Raw genomic sequence first — 25911 nt, 5'->3', positions numbered from 1 at the left:
TTGTTCTTTGTACCCTCTCCCAGAGTTGACTGGAAGGGATACTGAACTCCCCCCCCCCCCACCCCACCTCCTGGAATGCTTGAGGGAGGGGGATTGGGAACAGGGCGATGCTTGTACGCAGCTTTGCAGAGGCTGCAAAGGGAGTCTAGCCTCAAGCTGTTTTTCTTGAAGCTCAACCAGATGCCTCAACATGTCTGATTGGTCCTTCATAATCAGCAGTATCTCATCCTTCATGCCACCCTCATGCTCCTGGGATGCCCTCCATGTCCATGTCCTGTTTTTCAGACAATGAAATACTGCAGGATCTTAGCACCATGTCAGCAGTCCCAGAGGCATTCATTAACTCACTGAACATGTCACCGCGTATGTAGCGGGGCAGTTACCCCACTCCGGAAAAACAAGGAGAAAAGGTAGGCTGATTGGGAAGGCAGCGACAGCTGGGGCCATGCCCAATTAGGAGACAGCTGGCCCTATCAAAAGGCTGTGAGCCAGGAGCTGGGTCAGTGTCTCTCTAGCTTTGGAGAGAGATGGACCTAGCTGCCTGAAGGAGCAAAGAGTACCGTGGACAGAGCAGTGCTGGGGAAGGGGCAGGCTGAGCTGGGGAGCTCAGGCCTGGCCACCTCCCAGGCTGCAGACTGACAGGAAGGCCTAGAGAAGTACTGTGCTGTAGGGAAAGGCAGCAATTCCAAACCCCGCTTGCCAGTGATGAGTGGCCATTACACTGCAGTCTGCCCTACTGAACAGGGGCTAGATAATGACTGGCAATAATGACTGAGGCAAGGTGGGCTTAGAGGGTTAGGGGTTCCCCTGGGAGGGGAGACCCACAGAGTGGGGGTACTGCTGGTGCAGAACCCCAGGGTAAGGGGCAACGGGATCCAGGAGGGACATGGATGTCTGAGGCAGGTGAGCCACTGGCCAGCAGAGGGTGCGCCGAGCTGGAATTGAGCTAATTCCCAGGGCAACCAGCAGGAGGCGCCACACAGATGAGTCTTGCTTCGCTATAGTGTGTTCTTTTTTTCCTCCTCCTAATCTGTGAAAGCCTCTCTGCTAGTGTGGAGGATGTGCTGAAGGGCAAGCTTCCACTGTAAGGCACACAAAGCACAAGGCAACCATTGTCAGTGCATACCCTGGATCTAGTGCAAGGTTGCTATTTAAAAATCACTCCTCTTATTACACTCAAATGCAAGCCAGAACAGAATCTGAATCCCTAGCTATTCAATGAACTGACTTGCTGTTCCACCCATGGTGAGTACAGCTCAGGGGCATGGGCATGGGCATGGGCACAGGCCTTGTGCTGCAACTTGTGGGAAACCCACATCGGGAGCACATGTAGACCATGCCCCTTAGCAATATGGATGTTGCTTTGAGACCAGGGACCCGTGTTAAGCCTCCCAAATTGCGGTCTTTGTCCAAGGTGATGGGGCAGGGGTTTGTGGCCACAAGAGAGCACAGAAGCCCACTCCTCACTTCTCTTAATGCTGCTGGTAATAGTCACCCTGGACTTGCAGAATGTAAGGTCAGTGCCGCTCCCTGCCAACAAAACCACCAGCATGTTAAAGAAAATGTGGTTGAGGGACCCAGAAGTCACCATGGGTGGTAGATCACATGCTCTAATATTTGTGGTATGAGCACTTGTAATGAAAACTTCCACCATCTCCCCGAGGTGACCTTATGTGATATCAATCTCCTGAAGGAAACGGATACTGCAAGTGTCTATAAACGGACCCAGTCCTTACATTGCTATGCTGTGTATCGCAATGCCAGAAGACTTAATACTGGAGTGCCATTCAAAAGTGTTCTACCATGGTAGAACAAATAAGGCAGCCCTCCCCAGACACCTTCTGCAAAGGATTGCAGAGTACTTCCATGAAAGTTTCCTAGAAATCTCCATTGAGGATTCCTGGGTCATCCCTGTGCACACACAGTATTGTCTGGAGGGCACCGTCTGTGTAGCTAGAGCAGCCACTGTGAAGCAGATACCCACTGCACCTCACTTTTTCTTCAGATTAAACAAAATAGAAGAGCATATAAATCCTACAGTTTGATTGGAATTGCATAGTCACCAGAGGTGCCTTCCCTGGCATCATGCTCAGCTACCATGTTGTCCTGTGACTGGCTGGGCCCCAAGGTTAAAAATAGCTCCTGGCTCTCAAGGAGAATGGATCCACTGCTTGCCTGTCTCCCACTCGCCTCCTCTTCCTTGTCCAGAACGTCCTCCTTGTTGTTGCCTGAGGTGGCCTGGGACTCAGACTCCTGGGAGGTATCCACGTGGGGTTTGGGGGTAGTAATAGGTTTGCTGCTGAGAATCTCATGCAGCTCATTGTAGAAGCAGCATGTCTGTGATGCAGAACCAGAACAACTCTTTGCCTCCTTTGTCTTCTGATATGCCCCCCAAGTTCTTTGATTTTCATGTGGAACTCCTGTCTGTCCCTGCTGTAGCCCTTCTCTCCCATGCCCCGTGCAGTCTTTGCGTAGATGACTATATTTCTTCGGCTGGATTGGCACTGTGCCCAAACAGACTCTTCTCTCCACTGACCAATAAGATCCACCATCTCCTGTGTACTCCAGGCTGGAGTGTGTTTGGGGCATTGAGTCCCCATGATCAGCTGGGTTGGTGAGCTCTCCACACTGATCAAACAGGAAATGGAAATTCAAAAGTTCCCAGGGCTTTAACAAGGGAGGGACTGTTTCCTGTGTACCTGGCTGCTGTGCAGCGGAGTTGAAAATGATCTCCAGAGCGGTGACAGCAGAGCATCATGGGACACTTCCTGGCCACCAATTCAGTCAACTTATACAATGCTGTGTCTACACTGCCTCTCTGTTGACCGATCAACATCGAATTAAGCACTACGCCTCTCACGGACGTGGAGTAATTAATTAGATGTTACAGGCGAGTTAGGTCAGAGGAAGGGTCCTGGTAGTTTAGACGCATACATTATTAGGTAGATGTAAGGTGGCTTCCATTGACCTAAGTTTGTAGTGTAGACTAGGCCTTAATGGGAAACTGATATTCTATAAATATTGAATTATGCTATTAATCACAGATGTGTATGTTTTCCTAAAACTTTCATACTGTAACATACTGTACTGAAAATCAAAAGTAGGAAGACAAAGGAAAATAACACCTACCTAATAAGATTAACAGATTGTCACTGTAGACTAGAATGTCTGCAGAGCCACTGCAAAACTGATAACAGCTACAAACATGACTGAGGACCCTTTTTGTTCAGAATATCACCAGCTTAATTATCATGGAGTTTTGCAGTCTGTTACCATGCAATTTTTAAGTTCTCAGCCACTCTGACTTTACTATAACTATATTGCACACTATAATTAGTAAGGCATGGTCTCTTGGCATACAATAAACACTACACCATTGTGACATCAGAGGTAACTCAACCAACTGCCATCCTTACACTACAAAGGTGGTTTTCAACCTTTTTTCATTTGCAGATCCCTAAACATTTTTGAATGGAAGTGCAGATCCCTTTGGAAATTTTAGATATTAATGGCGGACCCCGAAGGGTCTGGGGACCATAGGTTGAAAACCACTGCCTTACAACTAATTTGTACGCAACACTTTAATTGGTTGTATGGGGAAGACTGCACAGAAGGTGGATTACTTGGCCCAACTGCCAGTTTTTCAAAATCTCTTACAGAACAACACAATCAACACACACACAGAGCCCCTCACAGCAGCGCACACTGCTCATTTGCCACCTGCACAAATCGACACAAATCTTCCAGGACTGTCTCTCTCTCTCTCTGTCACTCTGAAGCCTAGCATGTCTGAGACATTGTGAAGTGAAACAGCTAGAACCATGGTTGATGGCTCTTTTTTATTTGGAATATCACCAGGTTCAAGCATCAGTGGGCTGTCAGAACCAGATGGAAGGCTGGAGTCCAAAGGTTCCGTGGTGGTTGGAATGTGACAGTTGATCAGAGAAAGCAGGAGTAACAGCTACATGGGGTAACAAGGAGATGGTTGTCCCACCAACCAGGGGGCTGCTCTGTGTACAAACTTTGGGGAACATATACAAACAGCAACATTGCTCTCTGCAACACAACACATGGAAACAAGAGCCCTTTTTATCAGCTTTTAGGAATTACACCCATGCAACAGGATGAGCTTTCAGCTAATAGTTCTAAATAAAAATTCTGAATAGTATTCCCCCATCATGAATCTGTCTCCTCCCCATATCTCCAGCCTTTCCTAAATTTTTATCTTCTCATGATAGACTAGAACTTGAAATTCAGAATATTATTTCAAAGTAACATGAAAACTACTTGAATGCTAATTTTCATGCCATTTATTTCTCCCACATTCTGCCTTATTTAAATAATAAAATACTTATTTTTTCATAACTATTTTCCAGAGCACTTTTCAAATGTTAACTATTACTTGAAACACCTATATGGAAAGCCAAACACTGAAAGGATAAGTAACTTGTCCAAGACCGGAGAACTACTCAGCGGCATAATTAGCATTAAAAGACAGAAGTCCCATGCTCTAACTCCCAGTTTCACGTTCTAACCACTGGACCACACTTTCTCAGTTAGCTGTTATTAAGCAACATTTCTTATACAGTAACTCCTCACTTAACGTTGTCACGTCGCTGATCTATTAGAGAACATGCTCGTTTAAAGTTGCGCAATGCTCCCTTATAATGTCATTTGGCAGCCGCCTGCTTTGTCGACTGCCTGCAGGAAGAGCAGCCTGTTGCAGCTGGCTGGTGGGGGCTTGGAACCAGGGAGGACCTGCAGCCCCCATATCAGGTCCCCTAAGTTCCCTGTGCAGCAGCCGCACAGCAGGCTAACAATTGCTGGGCAGTTCAGGTGTCCCTCCTGCCACTGCTGTGTGCTGCTCCTGCCTTGAAGCTGCTCCTGGGGGTGGGGTGGATAAAAGGGGTGCTAATGTCAGGAAGCCTTCCTCTCCCCCACTCCTGTACCCAGGGATTTCCCTACCCCCCACCCCCCGAATTTTCCCAACACCCACCCTCTCCCCCCAGTTTTGTGAACTAGTTACATGCAGTGTTGCCAATTTAGTGATTGTTTGGACATCTGAATTGAAGTTGAAACATTAATATACACTTTAAAAGCATATAAAGTGTTTGATAAAATACGTGTATCTGAAAAAAATAATAGATTTGAAAAGTGTGAACATAGACTAGTTTCCTTATACAGCTGTTGTTTTTTATGACAGTGTCAGTACATTCATTTCAGGGATGTTGGCCAACCTAATAATTTCAAATTATGATTTGTAATCAAAATTCTACATGAGCTCTCCCTAACAGCTAGTGATGAGGTGGTGGCTGGAGGGAAAAGGCTTTAAGACCAGATTGTATTTACATTCACACCTAATCTATCTAGGTATCCAGCAAACAGAGCTGTGTTGCTCAAGTGATAGATTTTGGCTGGGGTTGGGTTACAAATCACTTGAATGCAGGGGGTAATTAAATGTTGTTGTTCTTATTGTAGGAGTAAAGGGCAGTAGAACTGTACTCAGCCTGTGCTGATTGAGGACATCAAGAGGGTGGGAACATGTGTTTTGCTTGTTGGTCTGCCTGAGTCACAAGTACTTTTTGACCTGCCCCTCTCCACTGTTTAAAGATAGAGCTGATTAGGCTCCATAGATAGTTTCTTGTTCTGTTAAGTACGACTACAGCTGAAATCACTGATAATCAGGTCTAAGTGCTTAGACCTGCTGTGGGACAGTATTTCTGTGGAAGAGACGGCCCCGTCTGCACTAGCAGCAAGGTTCCTCCACTGAGAGCTCAGCTGAAATCACTGCGAGCTGTGTGGAACCTCAAGAGACCAACTCACAGAGATCACAGTGGCAGGTGGCAGCAGAAGGAGACAGCGCAGGGCCATTGGCAACAGAGTGATGTAGTGAACGGTGGCACAACGAACAACAGTGGCCAGAGCGAACAGTGAGCAGCTGGAGGAATGAGCAAGGTGCCTTCTTGCCCCCCACCTCGGAGGTGAATTCATGTGAAAGCACCTCTGAAGTCTGAGTCTCCACTGACCAAAGACAACACTGGTGAGATTAAATGAGGCTGTTAAGAATGCTGGAGACACAACACAGTTCATGCGAACAAACATGGCTGTGGCATCATACTTTCTATTTAAGCAAGAGATACTACAAACTGGAGGCCAATGTTAAGTGCATTGTCACTTGTTCATCCTGAAGTTGAACACTGGTTCCGAATAAAACCAGCAAATGCTCACTAGCTTTCTGCAAGAAACTCAACTGACTGGCTAGACACATGTGGTGCAACAGTGAAAGACTCAACAGTTGAAAAAGTGAAGAGCTCTCTCACCACATTCAAAAAATTTCCATAAATGGCTGATGAATGCACTGATGCAAATGGGCATCAAGTATTAAGTCATTGTGTACGTTATCTTGATGTCAATGGTAGGCCAGTAGATGCATTTCTAGATGTTCAAATTATAGAGACAGATTAGCTGCATCTGTGACAACCCACATCTTAAAAGAGTTACATGTTTGTCAATTGGACCCCAAACAGATGGCTGCTTGTGCATTTGATGGAGCTGCAAACTTCTCTGGAAGACATGGTGGAGTACAAGCTTTGCTCAGAGAAAAGTGTAACCCTAATCTCTCCTATAAACACTGCACAGGCCATCTACTCCAACTAGCGCTAGTATGAGCTGCAGACTCTTCAAAAGACATTAGAAAACTATAAATTTAATGTCTTCATTATGTTCTTTTTTCAGCAAGAGTCCAAAAAGACTGAATATCTTAGAAAATATAGAAGATTACTGGCTTTGGAAAGTATCTACCAAGATGGGATGGATCTAAGTAGTGAGGCTGGTGGATTACTTTTGCGACTACGTTCAGAAAAGACTATTGCCATTCTCTCTCTTGTAAGTCTACTGTTGAAACCACTTGGGTCATTAAACAATGCCATCCAGGCATCTGCTACAACAGTAGTAGATCTGTGTCCAGCAATAGAAGCTACATTTGGATCAGAGAGCTATCCATTGAAAAAGTACTGGAAGAAGCAAAGACTTCAGTCTAGAAGTTGACTAATGAAGGCATTTATATTGAATCCTTAAGCGAAGAGACCAAGAAGTGTTTGTTAAGACATCTGAAAAAGTACATAGACTTTATTCTTAAAAATCTTTTTATAATCGTTTACAACCGCGACTTCTAGATTCTACTCAACCTCTACATAGCTTTTACAGATCTCTGTCCTATAATACACCGACAGTTGAGTGGAGTGAGGCACTACCAGCAAAGCCATGTGCTCAGGACAGAATAGAGAATTTGAACACAGAGTGGAATATCATATGACGAATTAATGAAGATTTGACTTCAACTCCTATTTGATCGTCACTTGTGGCTAGACCAGATCTTTATGCTAGGTTTTCTGGGATGAAAGAAGTAGGAATTCATCTCTTGCTACTCCCAGTCACAACAGCTACAGTTGAGCATTCTTTTTCATCATTGAATAGAATTTTGTGTTCTAAAAGAAGTCGCCTTCTGCCTGATCATGTGAGTGAACTAATGAGCATATCAATTAAAGGAATGAAAGTTCTGGACATACGAGAAGCCACCAAAGATGAACGCATTGCATTCAAGAAGTTCATTAACAGAGTTGTGCAAAATTATAACAAGAAACTAATAAAGATGTAGATGTAATGCTTCATAGAAGGCTTGAGTAGCCAACTTTAATTTGTGTGATAATTTTAAAACATGAGTTAAATCTAATAAAATGGTCATGAAACATTTTTCAGTTTTTACTATGGTGCCATACAGCCCACCTTCAACCTCATGGTCTCACCCTTCATTGGCCCTGACCCCCCACCCTAATTTCAATTCCTGGGGAAAACACTGCCTGTACCCCATCTCTACAGAAAGGGAGAGAGGAAGATGGACACAACAGGGCACAGGACAGAGGGAGCTTGCTGGCAGCAAGTGGTGTCTCAACTTGCTGATCTACTTAAAAAGGCAGTGTACTTAGAGTGGAGTCAGTATACTTAAAGGGGCAATGCTTGCGTATCTCTCACACACACACACACAGTATGTCTCTGACTCACACAGAGATGCACCTCTCCTGCACTTTGGAAAGTGGAGGGAGTGGTACACTCCAGTGGGATAGCATGGGTTCATCATCACATTGTGTTTCCGCAGGGAATGTTAGCAGCCACTGCCATGCATCTATTGTGTCTCCTTGCATCATTTGTGCTGCCTTGTAGAGTGTGAGGCTACATTAACAATGTGTTAACCCTTGAGGGCTCAGTCGAGTGCAAGTTCATCATTTAGCAGCAAGGCATTCCCTGGGAAATATTCTATCCTTTCCACCTTCTGACTCCACCACCTCAACCAAGCTTCACAATCATAATTGCTGTGTACGGTATTAAACTGTTTGTTTAAAACTTATACGGTGTGTGTGTATATATATATATAAATGTCTTTTGCCTGGTGAAAAACATTTCTCTGGAACCTAACCCCGCCTATTTACATTAATTCTTATGCGGAAATTGGATTCGCTTACCATTGTTTCACTTAAAACGGCATTTTTCAAAAACATAACTACAACATTAAGCGAGGAGTTATTGTAGCTGTTTGTTATGTTATTGAGGAGTCTAGCTCATATGTCACTTTCACAATGGCCAGGTAGAAGATTCGGCATTAAAAACTAGAAAACAGCATCTGTCTTGAAATCCAAGAGGCAGTGGGATTTCCTGCCAAGAAAACCTCACAAGTCAACTGTTAAACTGAATGAAATCAACCTTGTTCGGCCACTTTATAATTCCATTTTGTGCATAATTTCATCCTTCTTCTCTCAAGAAGAATTAGCAGAATGAAAAGGGAAAGTATTCTCAGCAGAATAAAATGAAATCAAGTTGTACACTAAAATGTAAATAAAGGATAGTTAAGGAAATATTTCTTAAAGTTACAAGACATTTTATTGCTTCCATTTTAAAGAAATTATAATATAATTTAATTTATAATATAATATAATTATAAAAGAATTAAGTAAACAGGTTTAGTTACCATAAGCTATATAAGCTTTTACCTTGGTAATGCTGCAGTAACTTGTTCATTCGAATATCCCAGAGCTTCACTGTATGATTAGAACCTGCAGAAACTACACATGTACCACTTGGATTGAAATCAACATAGTTTGCAAACCTAGATGGAAATTATGAAAATAGATTTAATGAGTATTGCTCTTTTAACAGCAATATCTATAATTCAAGAGAATTAATAAGAACACAAGAATAGCCATACTGGGTCAGATGAATGATCTATCTAGTCCAGTATCCTGTCTTCCAACCGTGGCCAGTGTCAGAAGCTCCAGAGGGAATGAACAGAACAAATCAATCATCAAGTGATCCATGCCATCCTCTATTCCCAACTTCTGGCTGTTAGAAGTTTGGGACACCCAGAGCATGGGGTTGCGTCCACCTTGGCTGAGAACCATTGATGGACCTATCCTCCATGAATGTTTCTACTTTTGGCTTTCACAACATCCCCTAGCAATGAGTTCCACAGGTTGACTGTACATTGTGTGAAGAAGCACTTCCATGTGTTTAAAGCTCCTATTAATTTCATTGAGTGACCCCTGGTTCTTGTGTTATGTGAAGGGATAAATAACACTCCCCTATTCACTGTCTCCACACCATTCATGATTTTATAGACCTCTATCATATTCTCCATTAGTTGTCTCTTTTCTAAGATGAATAGTCCTAGTCTCTCCTCATATGGAAGCTGTTCCATACCCCCAATCATTTTTGTTGTCTTTCTCTGTACTTTTTCCAATTCTAATATATCCTTTTTGAGATGGCACAATCAGAACTGCATGCAGTGTTCCAGGTGTAGGCATACCACAGATTTATACAGTGCTATTAGATGTTCTCATCTAGCAAATGTTTTCAGAACGCTATCCACTATGACTCCACAATCTCTTTCTTGAGTGGCAATAGCTACCGTAATTTAGAGCTCATCATTTTGCATGTATAGTTTGGATTATGTTTTCCCACGTGCATAATTTTGCATTTATCAGCATTGATTTTCATCTGCCATTTTGTTGCCCAGTCATCCAGTTTTGTGAGATCCCTTTGTAATTCTTCGCAGTCAGCTTTGGACTTAAGTATCTTGACTAATTTTGTATCATCTGCAAACTTAGCCAGCTGACTGTTCACCGTTTTCAAAATCATTTATGAATATGATGAACAGCACTGGTCCCAGTACAGATCCCTGGGGGACACTGCTATTTACCTCTCTCCACTGTGAAAACTGACCATTTATTCCTACCCTTTTGTTCTCCTGTCTTTTAATCATTTACTGATCCAAGAGAGGACCTTTCCTCTTATCCCATGACTGCTTACTTTACTTAAGAGCTTTTGGTGAGGGATCTTGTCAAAGGCTTTCGGGACGTCAAAGTACACTATATCCACTGGATCACTCTTGTCCACATGCTTGTTGACCCCCCCTCAAAGAATTTTAATAGATTGGTTAGGCATGCTTTCCCTTTACAAAAGCCTTGTTGACTTTCCAACATATTTTGTTCTCCTATGTATCTGATAATTCTGTTCTTTATTATAATTTCAACCAATTTGTGTGGTACTGAAGTTAGGTTTACAAGCCTGAAACTGCTAGGATCACCTCTGGAACCTTTTTAAAAAATAGTAAAATTGAAGTGCTTTTCAGCTCAGACAAAAGGTGGAGAGAGATAACATAGCACTAGTGAAACTAATAAAGTGTATATATTGGGCTTATCTTCCAGGAGGTTCCATGCATCCCAAAAGCTCTGACTCGTTTATGTTTAAAAGAATATGGGATAATATGAAACCAAAGTACTTTCCACAACTAAAGAAGGCAGAACACACTGTAGCTTGCAGAATATTAATGAGTATGAGGGGAAAAACTGAGAATTCTTCACTAACAAAACATCCTACTCTAAATTAACAGAAAGGAAAGTATTGGGGAAAAATTCAAAGATAAAAGTAGTCAGAAGTCTAACCCAGCCATCTTCTCAAGTCAGGTTTGGTCTCATCTCCTGGAGACAGAAAAACAGATGAGCACATTTAGACAGCCAACTGGCTTCTTAAAAATAAAAAAAATCTTTGCATTTCTTTGATTTCCATCTGCTGGTAGAAAAGTTTGCATTTATTTTCAAATATTGCGTAGAGATGTTGGTGAAATTTGATTTAAGACAGCACAGAAGATGAACTTCATATCATAGTGAATAAACTTCTGCATTCCTTCTGTTGCATGGCACTTACCCTTTATAGTCTGTAAAGCTATCAATGCATACTTTATTTGCTGCATCCCAGATTTTAACAGTTTTATCCTCACTGCAAGATGCTATTAATCTTCCATCAGGTGAAAATCTGTAAAGTATAAAAAAGGTTTCTATTTAAGAAGTAGTATCAAATATTCAGTAATACAGATAACTGAATAGTAAATAGTAAAAGGTATTTTCTAGGACAATATCAGTTTAAGGGTGTTATACTTACTGAGAAACAAAGTTTGCAAAACAAGGCAGAAAAGATTACCCCTTCCCATACCATTTATAAAAAAAACCTTTTCTGCCCCTGAAATCTAAAAACTAAAATATATTTTTTAAACACCCACACAGCTTAATTGGGTGCAAGAATGACCTGTAGGCTGAATCCAAGTATGAAAGTTTCAGCTCTAAAGGAAAAATTGACAGAAAAGTTACAAGTGAATGGAAACAGAGGGTCATCCTAGAACTCTGCATTTAAATTTTAAACTAAGGCTTTCTCTACCATGAATATTTTAATGGTATTAAACATACACATGCTTGCGAATTTTCATTAGGTAAGTCTTTCTAAACTAACAATGATCCTTCAATAATTACCCTAACTCTCCCAGATTGATTAATGAAAAACTGTTTTTAAAAATAAGAAAAAAAAATGAGATTAGTCAAAGTCAAATTTATTAGTCTAGTTTCTCCAGTACTCATTACTTCTCTTTTTGAATACATACAGAATATAGGAAAACCAGGATAAAATACAGTAAGTCTTACTTTTTCTTCAAAAAAATTCCCATATCTATTTTTTTTCAATATTTTTCATGTATAGTGATAAGTGAACTAGATATATTTAAGTATTTCAGCCCAGATATTTAAAGGTATTTAGGCATGCTGAGCTCGATGTACAAAGCCTAACTAATTTAGAAGGCTAAATTTCATTTTCAAAGAGGATTTAGGCACTTAGGATCCCAAATTCCAGCTACTGGCAATGGGATTTTGGCTTCTAAATCAGTTAGGCATTGTATGCTGAGCTCAGCAACACCTTTAAAAATCTGGACGGATAGCACTAAACTTGTATCATTTTAATAATATACCTTATGATACATTTCAGAGTAACAGCCGTGTTAGTCTGTATTCGCAAAAAGAAAAGGAGTACTTGTGGCACCTTAGAGACTAACCAATTTATTTGAGCATAAGCTTTCGTGAGCTACAGCTCACTTTATCGGATGCAAGTGAGCTGTAGCTCACGAAAGCTTATGCTCAAATAAATTGGTTAGTCTCTAAGGTGCCACAAGTACTCCTTTTCTTCGTATGATACATGATTCACATTTAACAGCTTTCTACCATTTACACATTTTTCTGCATGCTTGTTCAGCCTCTGGAAAATAAAATGCCTTGTTTAAAGTTCTAAACAAGGAAATTAGCATATAATGTTCCTCCTTTACAAACTCACTATGAAAGAATACAACACCACAACACTCACTTGGCACAGCGAACCCAGTGTGTGTGCTGGGATAAGGAAAGCAAAAGGCGCTGATGGTGAACACTCCATACTTTTATTGATTTGTCATTGGACGCTGTAACTAGGAACTGGCCATCATGTGAGAAGTTCACACTACGGACAGGTGCAGTATGCGCTTTCAGGGCTGAAGATTCTCCATGACTGAAAAAATACGTTAACATTTTCCATAATATTAACCTTATAGAGGATATAAAACTCAATAATCATTTGACACTGATTAAAAGATCAAAATTAATTCTTCCCTGAATACACCTATACACAAGAACAATCTCTCTTGGTAAATCCTGATTACGGGCTTTAGACAAAGCCACACAGATATTTTGAAAAACTGAGTTTTCTGATCTATTAGAAGTTTATCTAGATGACTAACTCTAAAATGTAAAAGTACTTTGCCTTGCCAGCATTTGCCTTGTTACTTAGTTCAGAAGATTTAATTAATGAAATAAAAATATTTTAATGTACTGTAATAATCTAACAATCTTAAGAGTGAAGGTAAACACTAGCCTCAATACTGTAAAATGTCTAAAATATTTTTTGTTCAAAATCACTATCATTTTTCTCTAAAGGAACAGACAAATTTTGATTGAATGAATAAAAGTTGCTGTCTTGGCTTCTTTCATCACTTACCCACAAATTGCAAACTGTTGCACTGGATTTTAGCCATACAACTCCCATTTAAGTAAATGTATCCTTTGAGTTTGAAAGAAAACACTGCCACATGAATTTAGGCCTTCCTCCTCCTGCCACCCACTCATGCTTGCCTGCCTTGAGCTAAGGCTTCCTAATTTCTGTACTTTTATAGAACAGCGGAGAAACCAAGGAGAATTAAGAACCTTGCTTCCAGCTGCCCCAGACTCCCATTATCCCTCAGGTCCACCTGATGTTTGGAAAGGGGGCAATAATCTACAGATCTGAAGTTTCTCTGATACTGGTATTTGCAGTATCAAAAAATATAACCAATATACTTCAGTTATACTGTACTCACATACAGGGAATCCATAGTCTAACAGTCCGATCCTGAGAAGCAGATGCCATGAGGTGTCCATCTGGTGAAAACTGTACACTGGTCACAGCTTCCACATGACCCACAAATCTGAAAGCTCTGGACTGTGGCCTCAAATTCCATATCATAAGAAACCTATCCAAAGAAGATGAGGCTGGCAAGAAATAATTTGAAAGCTATTTTCTGTTAAAAGCAAACAACTAGATCACTTGAAATAATAAGAACTCCGATAACCGCTCAAATTTAAAATACACATGTATTATAGCTACATACTTAACTGGTGACAGTACCTTAAATTCCACCATCATTAACAATCTGTTAATTTTTAATATGGAAGTCAAATGACACAAAATGCCTACAAAAACAATGACTGCTGATTTTGTCAATGCCACTTAATTTATTATCTATTTAATGTTTTGAGAGACAGGTTTGGTCTAGTGGCCCTAGTACCAAGTCTGGGAGCCAGGAACTCCTAAACAGAAATGTTGACACTAACATTGGTTCACTGTGACTTCAGACAAGTCACTATAAATTTTCTCATCTGTAAAATAAGGACATTATTTCTGAGGTGTATTGAACAAATTAGTTTGCAAAGCACTTTGAAAATGAAAATACTGTAAATATTCCAATAATTATAACACAGGTTTCGCAATGCTGAACAAAATTTAAAACATCTGGAAACAGGGTAACAAATACTGCCATTTCTACGTGCAGCTATTTAAAGTCACAGTGGTGACATGAGCCAAATTTTCACAGATGGGTGCCTAAAGTTCCGTCTCTACCGTGGGATTTTCAAAAAGCACTATGTGTTGGCCTAACTCCACAGAGGTAGGCCTGTGCTAAAGATCTACTTGAAAATTCCACTCCTAATATCAGTTTTAGTCTCCTAAACTGGAACATAGGTGTCTAAAAAAGGAATTAGGTATCTAAGTTTGAACATTCTTTGAGTCAGTGTGAATTTAATGAGAAACTGAAGGTGTTGGTTCAATAACAGCAAGCACTGGAACATATTTGTGTGCCTTTGCAGTCAGAACAGCTGATCACATAGTGTACATAATTCTGTATAATGATGTGTTTAACTTTTTAAGCACAATGTTTTTCAGTCTTTACCTAGAAGTTTCTGAGCAGCTGAATGAAAATGACCAGTCTGGTAAAGTTCTATGTCAGTGCTTCGAAAAGATGAAGGCAGGGAAGGCCTGGGAATGACTGGGGTGTAGCAGGTGGGGGATGGCATGATCAGAAAGGAAAAAAAGAAAAAGAAAGGAGAGAAGAAACAAATAATTCCTTCCTCACTGAAAGTGGGAAGAGAGGGGATGGGAGAATAGGATCTCCCTTGCAATTGCAGAAGATGTGAAGAAGTTAATACTTCTCTGCCCGACCTGCACCAGCGAGGGCAGTAATTTGGGAGGCAAGAGATGAGGAAGAGAGGTCTAAATTTAAAGAGACATATACAGCACAAGGCAAGACTAGTACATAAAATGATGAGCCCGTCAGTAGAGTCTACACAGTCCTCTCCATGGATCTAATCCCCGCTTTTCCCAGAAGCCAAGGGGAAGGATAGTCTCTGAGGCAAGGTGTTATCCCTGGACCCCCTACTTTGGAGGGTGTATGTTTTGTAGGTATGTGATAATTTTTTCTAACTTTGAGAGTTGGTTATTTCATAGTAGGCTCTTTCTAATAATATTTTGTGTTTTTTTCTTTTTTCGCTTTAGGAGAGAGAATTTGAGTTCACCACCTTTAAAATACAGGGCAGATTATTTATTAGGCCACTACTTCCTAAAATAAATATAATCCACAAACCACCAGCAACCCATGGAGCACAAGCTGGCATATCACATAGCACTGGCTCACTTTCTTGCTTCAGACATTAACATATTTTAAAATTACATTCTAACTCCTTCCTTTTACTGCTTTACTCATTTTTTTAAAAATAACCACAAATAAGCATCTGTCTATATCAAGCTGGGGGAAATAAAAAAAAAGAAGACAAAGAGACAGACATGAGCACAATTACAAGAAAGGTAATTCAGAGCCGAAGCTCTCAGTCCATCCTTAACTAAGGCCCCAATCATGGAAAGAGAACTGAGTCCCATTAATTTCAATGGGATCCTGAGACAGCATAAATATTTCTGCTTCCAGGAATTGAACTAACAGTGTGTAATCTTATGTAGAAGGTATACCACAATCTTAAACCTCTGCAATATCTTAGCCACAATAATATAAATTAAGATATTTTAGGATTTCTTTCCTTATTTGTCTTTTGTGAACACAGCATGGTAGGAAAGAATTATTATAAATACATCTATGGTTAATGTTGCTAACAGCAACAGCTTATTTCTTCAACAGTGGAGCTGAAACCATATTAGCAGCAATTGTATTTAAATTATTCTTTATATGTAACAAAATGCACTTTAAATTAATTTCTTCTGTTTCTTCATTCCAGTTTAAGATGGTTCTCTGAGTTATCCAAGCAAAGTATTTCACAGAATTTTTTTATAAAATTATTGTTTCCCTTTTTGCACCATGTTTTCTTTTTCCTCAATAAGATATTATAAATGCATTAAGTTCTACAAAATTCAAATAAAATGTTAAAATACCTATTTAAACATGGCTCTTCCCAGGGAGGGGCTAAATATGATGTCCCAAGCCATTGTAGATGAAGCCTAATTATTACAAAACATATTACTGGATGCATCAACACTGGAAAATGTACTGTGGTATAATGACAGGTTTCAGAGTAACAGCCGTGTTAGTCTGATTTCGCAAAAAGAAAAGGAGTACAAGTGGCACTTTAGAGACTAACAAATTTATTTGAGCATGTTGGGAACACTGGGGCATGGCCACTAGGTAACTCGAGGGGATGGAAGACCACAAGTGTCGATGAAGCCCCCTCGCACTAGGCCCCGGTGTCCTTGGCCCCCCCTCCTGCCTGGAGGCACTCGCAGCAGCTCTGTGTGCTAGGCCCAAGTGTCCTTGCCCCCCCCCCCCCCCCGCCTGGAGGCACACACAGCAGTTATGCTGAGAATCTGCAACAGTATGTTGCAGAGTCAGACTGCCTGAAACTAAGCAAGGCCAAACAGGGGAGATATGGAAGAACAATGCTGAATAAAGCAGCTTTATGTATAGTTTAACAAATGATACAGAGAATCAGGGACTAACTAGCTGGGAACTGGATTGGCTGGCTATATGGATACTTGGAGCAGCTTGCTATTGGATAAGTATGCTGGGGAAAAGGATGTATAAAAGCCTGTGTAACTTCCTGCTCTGTTGTGCAGGATTTGAGATTTTATTCTCCCTGTACCTTTTTGCAGCTGCAAATAAACTTTTCTGCTTCTCTACCCCGTTGTGATTATTGGGTGTAGCACACCGGGTAACGAACCACTCAAGCTGTTGTTCAGCCTCTCGGCACTGGGTGCCGGCAACAAGCATAAGCTTTCATGAGCATTCGATGAAGTGAGCTGTAGCTCACAAAAGCTTATGCTCAAATAAATTTGTTAGTCTCTAAGGTGCCACAAGTAATCCTTTTCTTTTTGTGGTATAATGCCGTCTGGTCTTTATATAGGCATGATACATTGCCATGTTACAGCCTTTAAACACAGTAAGTTGGTCCATAGACTACTTTTGTAAAAACAGTTTATTACATGAGCAGGTCTGGTGTATGCACTGCCCACAGGAGATATGTGAACACCTTTCATGTTTGAACATGGTTCTAATTAAGTACCCGCCTACACTACAACAATAACGATGTTTTAAGAGGGCAAAAACTTGACTGTGCACAAACCTCATGTCAGAACATTGTTGATTCTTGTCTATGTACAAAAAACAATATTACAACCACAGTTTTACTTAAGTATCTAATGATACAGGCAATAGTAATAGAAATTAAGAATAGATTTTTCCTTACATATTTTGCTTTTCTGCATATGAATCAAAGACTTGCACATCCAACAATGGAATGATAGTTATGCAAACACCAGGTTTATACATTTCTGGGCTGCAATTATTAGTAAAATGGCCTTCAATCAAGGATATTTCCTTGGCAGTAAATAAAGACATCTGGACGTACTTCTAGAAGTATATAGGCTCCTCTCCCACCCCTCAATACTGCCAAATTCAGAATAAAAATAATTGGCCATATTGATCATGTGTCTACCAAAGACAGTAAGGTTCCATCGAGAGTGGAACTTCTACTGTACTCCAACCCAGTCCCCCCGAACACCACAGCAGCGCTGATATTGTTAACAAGATTTAGTAGGACTGAACTGTACACAGCTTTGACCTTTTGTAGAACTGTTAGACAGTTAAAACACACGATTTGGTCCCATCTACTTAATGCTCAACTATATCATGAGGCTACCTTGCTGTAACCAGGTCACCCAGTAAAATAGGAATTACAGTGTAGATAGACTTAAATATTTAAATCAAATGGGAACATTAACACAACTATGCCTCTATCAAATATTCTCTCATCATTAGTTACAATGGCAAATACATATACAACAGTAATTCTAAAGAGTTTCTATTTGATGAAAAATTCATTTCTGCCAAAGGGATGGAGAGGCTGCTTAAATTCAGAATCTTGGTTGGCTTTTAAGCAAAAGAGGTTTATTATTATTAACCTTTATAAAATGCCAAAATACTATGGATGGAGTTCATTCTAAATGTAGTGGGCACTAATATAAGTGGCAAAGATCAAAAACAAAACAAAAGCCAGAAAACTAACCAACATTCATTTGTCATTTTTATTACTGTTTTTCAAAAACAACAACAAAAAGCTTACATTTAATCAATGTTAAATTTACATAGTTCCTTTTATCATTTAAAATCAGTAGTTTAAAATCCACATACAGTAATTTTATTGTCCCCAAAATTCTCATAAAACTGATAGAATTAAAAATAGATATATTTATACCTTTGTTTCAGAGAGTTTCAGATTTTCCAGAAATCCGTACACAGAATTAAAAGATTACAGTAGCAATGCTTCAATTATGGTTGAGATTGCCATTTCCAAGTTCCTATTATCAGATCTTTATAATATTATAAAAATTGCTTCTATTGGGCAGAAGTGTTACATTCTTAGTCTTATTTTTCTGTTTAAAAAACCTGAAATATGGGATAAGAAAGTTCTCTTGAATTGTTTGTCAGTTATAAGTGCCTTGAAAAAAGTGTAATATTTAAGAAACTTGTTCATTCTTATTTTCTGCTCAGACAGCCCAACAAGTTATTTTTAAATTTCCAATTCATAAAATAGTCCTCCAAAAGGAACACACTGTTTGCTAGGTTTTTAAAAAATAATAAATGTTAGAATTGAATAAAAATTGCATAGTCTGCATGCACAATACTTCATTTCCCTCAATACAGTAAGTATGCATGGCATACAAGGTAGATGCCTATGCAAGCATGAATTCGTTTGGAAGATTGCATGCTGAAACAAATTTATTTATGGTAAGGCTTTCACAAATGCATATGACCATATAAAGCTTGCTCTTTCAGCATGTCATGGGCTGTAGTCTCTCAAAGTAGCAGGTCTACAGAGGAATGCAGAGGTATTCCTTGGCACTTCAGGTTTGGTGGAATGTGCAAAAGACTGCCTTGCTGATCAATATAATGTGACAATTCCCTTATTCTATATCAATTTATACAAATCAGATTTCAAATTAGTCATGTTAAAATAAATTACAGAGACTTATAATGCCCAGCACCACATAGTGGCAATCATTTTTAGTATGGCCCTGCACTACACCCGTAATCCAGAATCTTCCTCATCTAAAAAGAAAAGGAGTACTTGTGGAGACTAAGGTGACTTAGAGACTAAGGTGCCACAAGTACTCCTTTTCTTTTTGCGAATACAGACTAACATGGCTGCTGCTCTGAAACCTTCCTCATCTAGTCACTCTTCCATCCTAGCAACTCTTGCCCCAGCTTGCTGGTCACTTCTTTCCCTTCCTCCCTCCAATCCTTCACAAATTCTTAGAAATACCTCTGAACACACATCCTTTTCCTTCTTGCCTCATTATTTCAAGAAAGTCCCCAGCCCTTTTATGACCCCACTTTCTCCCTCCAAACAGCCATCTCCTTTCCCTTCTGCCTAGCCCTGGAGTAATGAACCAACACCACCTACTATATCCCACTAGACCTTCCCCAGATTTTTATGTTCACTTTCTGTCATTAATTTGTGGCTCTCTATCTGAAGGTAAGAGCTGTCAGTCCAAGATCAAGATTTGGTATCTGGTGGCTACTGATAGACAGCACAAGATGAATACAGAACGAAAAAAAAACTCTGGATTTGCCAAAGCTTAAGCCAGTGCCTAGAAGAATCATGTAGAGGCCCCAAAACACTTGGTACTGGCATTGTACTTTTTCTAGAATATGCAATCCAATGATCACACACCTAAGAAACTTTATTTGATCATCCTATCTATGGTCACACATTTAAACAAACACCTTAGTGCAATGGTTCTCAACCTGCAGCCTGCAGGTCCAATCAGTACACAGTTGCAGCCCATATGACATCCTCAGGGCCACACAGGCCATATATATATTGAGTGAATGTGGCCCACATAACACATAGAGAGCTGCATATGCATCCCACAACAGTAAATAGGTGGAGAACCACTGCCTTAATGTTGTTATCCACACAGCACCTCTTTACCTCCTAACATACTGGTATATAAAATATTACATATATGAAAAAAAAACCACAAGAAAGAATGCAAAAGATTATGTAAACATAATGGTAGTTTTGAGAATATAAACAAATGTCCAGAAATTGAGTGCTAGCTACTGCTTAGAGCACTCAGAATGTGCATACTAGTTCTGAGAATTCAAAGATGAGAGACAAATGTCAACATGACACCCATCCTTTTCTCTCTCAAACTCAAGATAAATGCACCAGGTTCTTACCCACTATTTTGGGCTCGCCGGCCACACACTCAATAGTCTCCCACCCCTAACCATCCCCTTCCCACCCCCCAAACTCCACCTGGCTAACATTCTCATACTGCTAGCCCATCTTTCTAGTTCCACTACCTCTAGCATTAGGGTGGGCAGGGCAGGTGTTGAAGAATCAAATTGCTTTCAGGAACTAGGGCAAGACTGAAGAGGTGTTCACATGTGGAGGGGGATATGAATTAAGGAATGAAGCCTGGCCAGTCCTAATGTTTCCTGTCTTCCACGTAGTTAGGCAATAGAAACTTTCATTCCTTTAAAAATAATATGACCTCTTCAAAACCCTTAGGAGTTGGCAGATCCCCAATAAAGTAAACACCTGGATGATTATACAACGGACTAAGGATTAAGGTTCTACTTCCAACACCAATGTTAACTCAGCCATGTACTACTGTATTATTTATTCTGTGAATTTATGTCATAATACATATCTGCAATATAGCTAAGTAAACATTGCTGTGAGAACCTTAACTTCTCTAGATTTAAATTCTTAACCTTAATCTAAAGTAACATAGATTTTCTTTCACTTGATGTAAGAACTCTTCAGGTCTAAAACAGGTCATGTTTTTCCTAAAACTAAAATATAAACTGAAATGTGAGCAATAATGAATCAAGACCCTACAAAAATAAAAACCTTAAGTCAGTACAAAGGCACTTTTAAACATTAATTCCCAGTATTTGCCAACCCACTTTCGTACACTTCAGCATAGGAGATTCAGTTCCTAAACTACTACAGGGAAGGCTCTCAGAGGAAATTCATGTATCAAATCATAGCTAGCCACTAATTTACTCTGAAGTTCTTCAGATAATAACTATCATCAATGGCCATTTTATTTCTCAAACTTCCAAATTTGATTTTTATCTGCAGCATTACAAGTCCTCATTTGCACATCAGGCCGACCCTCAGAAGTACGATAAGCACTAAGGCACTTTCCTGAATGAGGATGATAAATAGTCCCATCCTCTTTAAAATGCCATATGATATTTTCTGGGATAGGGGATCTATCTTTTGGGCAGTTCCTCATGCCAATGAAATCCTTTTGTTCAGGGACTTCAGCACACAGTTCAGTCACAGAGTTAAACCTAATTTCTTTACTCGATGTATATTCAAAGAACTGATTGCCTCCTTGACCATGACATCCAAAGAGAGACACGTGAGTCCCAGTAGGATTATGTTCAGGTGAATTGTAGTCTAGACATTCTGATGATATTCCCATACTGTGGATAGCTCCATGCCAGCCTGGACGATCCTCTGGTACATGTAAGTTGGAAAAAATATTTTTCAAATACCAGTCAAAACTCTTACATTTCAAACGCTCTCTTAGTAGTTTTCTTTCAGAAATATCACCATAATTTTCTTTTCTTGCTGGAGGATTTCTATTGTAAAAATGTTCTTTATACTCATCCATCCACACTTCAGCAGCACGTGCTGTGTTCTGAAGGAAATTTGGCCTCGCATATGGAGCCCGCTTTGGAAACACATGGCCTACATGGGAACAAGGATGGATCTCCAATGTGCCGCCACACTGCCACACCCTAAATGATAGTTCTAAATTCTCCCCACCCCAGACATCCATCCCTGTGTCATATGTACCAAGATACTCAAAATATTTCTTACTAACTGCAAATAGCCCACCAGCCATAGTTGGGGATCTAATGGGGTCAGTTTTAGATTTCCATCTTTGACGTTCGTGTTCAGGTACAGAATGCCACTGAAATGTCAATCGCCAGTCAAATCCCCCAATCATGGGCTCCCCCGTCTGCATGTAGAATTCAAATGTATTCCAATCAATGGTATCTATAACAGGACAAACGATCACAGTCTCATTCTCAACAATCCTCTCTAAAAGTGGTTCCAGCCAACCAGAGTTACACTCACAATGACAGTCTAGGAATGTGAGGACATCACCAGTAGCAAAGGTAGCTCCAATTAAGCGTGCACGAACCAGTCCTTCTCGTTTGCTGGTTCTTATCAAACGAACTCTTTTCAGGTTACTAATGTACTTTTCAAGTTCAGCCTTCAGGTATATTTTATCGCTCAAGTCATCCACTAGTATAATCTCTTTTAGAAGTACTGCAGGAGATGTTTCAAGAACGCTGTGAATTGTCCGCAGTAAGGTTGACCAAGCTTCATTATAGAAAGCAATTATAACGGATGTAGTTGGAAGTTTTCTATAGTTGTAAGATTTGGCTTTACATTCATACATTCGATTGTCCTGTATGTGACGATGCAGAGATATTTTGTCACTCAAATAAATATTAATTGCATATTTTTCAATCAGCTCTTCTTCTAGTTTCTTTTCCTCAGGTGTCAACTGTGGACGAGAGGCTTTACCCCATTCTCCTAGCGCAGAAGAATCAGGAGGGGATTTTTCATAAACTGGACGAGCCAAATCCTCTGCTTTTTCTTGTCTGCCAGAAAAGTGCCTCTCCCATCTCCCATTGGTGACGCTGTCTCCGGTGAAGGAGGCATGGAAGGTAGAAACACACAGCTCCACTACGAAGTAAGCAATCATCAAGAGGCCAAGCAACAGGCAGCTTCTGCCCAGCCAAGTCCATCTTCTGGCCAGATGGATCCTCATTGCAAGCGATTAAAACGGGCAGGGAGAGCTGTAAGTTACTGCAGCGCTGCCTCCGTGGGGAGGCAGCAGTTCCGGGCCCAGGCTGCTGGGGAGGGGTCGGCTGGGTTGCGGCAGGTCCTGTTCCCGGATATCGTCCGGAGCGGGGATGCGGAGCAGCAAAAAAACAACGAAGCTGCTTCCCAACCCCGCGCGCCCGCCCGCTCCCCGCCTCCTGTGCGGAGCGCCCCCGCCCCAGCTCTCTCGTGCCTTACTTCCTCCTCTCTGTGCCCGGGACAAACCCCTCCCCCGGGCACTCCCCCTCCGCCCCCTGGTTTGCTCAAAAAGTTGTCGCTTAAAAAAAGAGGCAGGGAGCCCTTGGCCCGTCCGACACAGAGAAACGCCTCTCCCCGCCAACCCTGTGCGCCAGCCCCGCCTCCGCCGGCCCCACCCGCCGGGGACCGGAGCTAGACCCGGAGCCACACGAGCACGCTTCTCCGGAAGCCGCTGAGAAACTTTCCTCAGTCATCCCGGAGAGCAAACACCGCCTCCTGCCCAAGCAACAACCTGTAGGGGCCACCCACCTGTCGCCATCCGCTCGCTCCTCCCCCTCCGTGCGCTCCAGCGGCACTGTACCCTCCCTCCTCCTTGAGTACAGTCCCGTTGCAGGACCTGGGCGTCTGGATCCTACACAAAGCGTTCAGCACAAGCCTGCAACTCTAACGCGCTACAAAGGTAACAAACTCACCAAGTGCCGTGCTGCTCGGGCTGAAGTCAACGCCGGTGACTGCAGCTTTATGGCCTTTAAAGGGACGAATTAAGATAGGATCCTCCTGGAGAAGAAGTTAATAAATTGGTTAGTCTCTAAGGTGCCACAAGTATTCCTCTTCTTTTTGCGGATACAGACTAACAGGGCTGCTACTCTGAAACCTGTAATATCTGAGAACTGAGTTTTGTGTCATCACCTGATTTTTGTTCTGTCAACCCGGAACTCGCCATGTTATGATCACACCGAGATTAATATTGAAAGGCGGTAGCTTCTCTGAGATACAATTGAAAGATTCTGGGAAAGCAGCAGCGCGGTGGCCCAGAATAAAACTTACTTTCATTATTATAATAGTGGGGGAGGAGAGTACTGCAAAGCATCCTAAAAGCTAGAACACTGCTCAAGGTTGCATTACTCGGAGAAGTGCGGTGACAGCCAAGAGAGGCCCAGGCACAGGTGCTGGTCTCTAGATGTTGACATGGAGAAAAATCCCGAGAAGCCAGGCCCTACAGAATGTCCCTATTATAGCACAGATGTTCCGGAACAACAACCCGCCGCCCCTGTGGAATCTGGCCCTGGATGGCAGTAAAAAACGCCGTGCAACAAACAGGACGGATATAGCAAATCATATGCAAGGCCACCCTCCTGCTCCCCTTTAAGGGACTGTAACTCTCCTCTGACAAATCAAAGTGAACGGGCGTTCTGAATGCGTTTTGGTTTGGTTACCGCAAACGAAAACCCTTTAACAGCTGTTGGACGCCCCCCGCCCTCCCTGTTTCAAGGGCAGAGGTTTTCCCTTGGCAGGGCGAGCTGTGACAAGCTGTCCCCCGTTATCTTTGGGCTCCAGGCTCCCTTCCAGTTGGCCAGTTCGCTCACTGAGGAGCAGGAGCGTCCATCACCGATCTGCCCAGACGCCCATCACCGTGACACCTGAGAGCTGCCCTTAGCGGTAACAGCAGGAGTAGAGGAAAACACGGGGCACTAGCGGGGCTTGTCACCTCCCCTGGGAGCGGCGGGTGGCCGGGTTACGTGCTCTAACGCCGCGGCGCTGGCCCGCACGCCCCAGGGGGCAACTTGAACCCAGAGCTCGGCCCGAGACAAGCAGGTCCCGGTGGAGAAGGGGCAGCGCATGGGGCAGGGCCAGAAGGCGCGGACCCCAGGCGGCTCCGCCGGTTGGTGCCCGGCTGGAGACACGCTCATCAGTTCGGGCCCTGGCGGGCGGCTGCCCGGGGCTCCCTCAGCGCAGTCAGCGGGAGGCCCGCCCCTCCCAGCGCGCACAGCAGAGCTGTCGGGTCCCTCCCTTTCCTCTGCCCCAGAAGCGGCGCTCGGCGGGCAGCGTCTCCCCCAGGCCCGCCCGCTCCCTTCCTTACCAGCACAGACGCCATAGGACAGCGGCCCAGCGCGCCCGCGCCAGGCGCTGCGATCCCCTGCCTTGCAGCGCCAGCGGCCGCCCCACGGCGCAGTCAAAACCCCCGCGCTCCAGACCCGACTAGCCGAGCCCCGAATTCGACCCCAGCAGTAGCCCCCGCCTTGCCGAGGGCCCCATCCACCCCTGTGAGCGCGGCGCCGAGCTTAGAGCCGCATCCATGCGATAGGCACTCGACTCGCCCTTAAAGAAACAGTGAGCCCCACCCCCAGTTGCTTGGTTACCATGAGCGTCCATGTCCTATTCTGCGCAGCCTCCCCCCGTCCTCCCGTCAGGGACCACGCCCCCAGAGAGGCCCGCGCGCAGCTCAGCGCCTGGCCTGCCTCCGCCCCCGCCGGAGCGCGAGCGCCTCTGCCTCAGCAGCACGGGCCTAGCGGGACTGAACTCGCAACGATGCTTGAGCTGCTGACCCGCCGCCCGTGGAGTGGGGGGGGGGGTC

The 25911-nt window shown here is 42.4% G+C and overlaps 2 protein-coding genes across 9 annotated transcripts in view; both read right to left on the bottom strand.

Moving 5' to 3' along the window:
* The window catches only part of POC1B (POC1 centriolar protein B), a 107173-nt gene extending 81512 nt beyond the window's left edge, over nucleotides 1–25661 (bottom strand). For 2 of the 8 annotated variants that reach the window (XR_012156721.1, XR_012156722.1), the window contains exons 1-6: nucleotides 25417–25657; nucleotides 24029–24113; nucleotides 13757–13928; nucleotides 12733–12912; nucleotides 11257–11364; nucleotides 9045–9160 (exon numbers count right to left, since the gene is read on the bottom strand). Coding sequence is in view for 6 of the 8 variants with exons in the window: in XM_073327575.1 (XP_073183676.1) it covers nucleotides 9045–9160; nucleotides 11257–11364; nucleotides 12733–12912; nucleotides 13757–13928; nucleotides 24029–24113; nucleotides 25417–25431 (676 nt within the window). In the remaining 2 variants the exon portion in view is untranslated. Of the gene's footprint in view, nucleotides 1–9044; nucleotides 9161–11256; nucleotides 11365–12732; nucleotides 12913–13756; nucleotides 13951–24028; nucleotides 24114–25416 lie in introns of those variants that run through there. The other 6 variants (XM_073327575.1, XM_073327574.1, XM_073327573.1 and 3 more) reach the window with 6 other exon arrangements.
* On the bottom strand, nucleotides 20965–23538 carry GALNT4 (polypeptide N-acetylgalactosaminyltransferase 4). Its single transcript, XM_073327572.1, has one exon. The coding sequence runs from the start codon at nucleotides 23302–23304 to the stop codon at nucleotides 21553–21555; it is 1752 nt and encodes a 583-aa protein (XP_073183673.1). The 5' UTR covers nucleotides 23305–23538; the 3' UTR covers nucleotides 20965–21552.
* Nucleotides 25662–25911: the final 250 nt, after the last annotated feature.

The sequence above is a fragment of the Lepidochelys kempii genome, chromosome 1, assembly GCF_965140265.1.
Source record: "Lepidochelys kempii isolate rLepKem1 chromosome 1, rLepKem1.hap2, whole genome shotgun sequence".
Classification (NCBI taxonomy): Eukaryota; Metazoa; Chordata; order Testudines; family Cheloniidae; genus Lepidochelys; species Lepidochelys kempii.
Note: the sequence above shows the minus strand (reverse complement) of the source record. Positions and strands in the feature narration are given on the sequence as shown.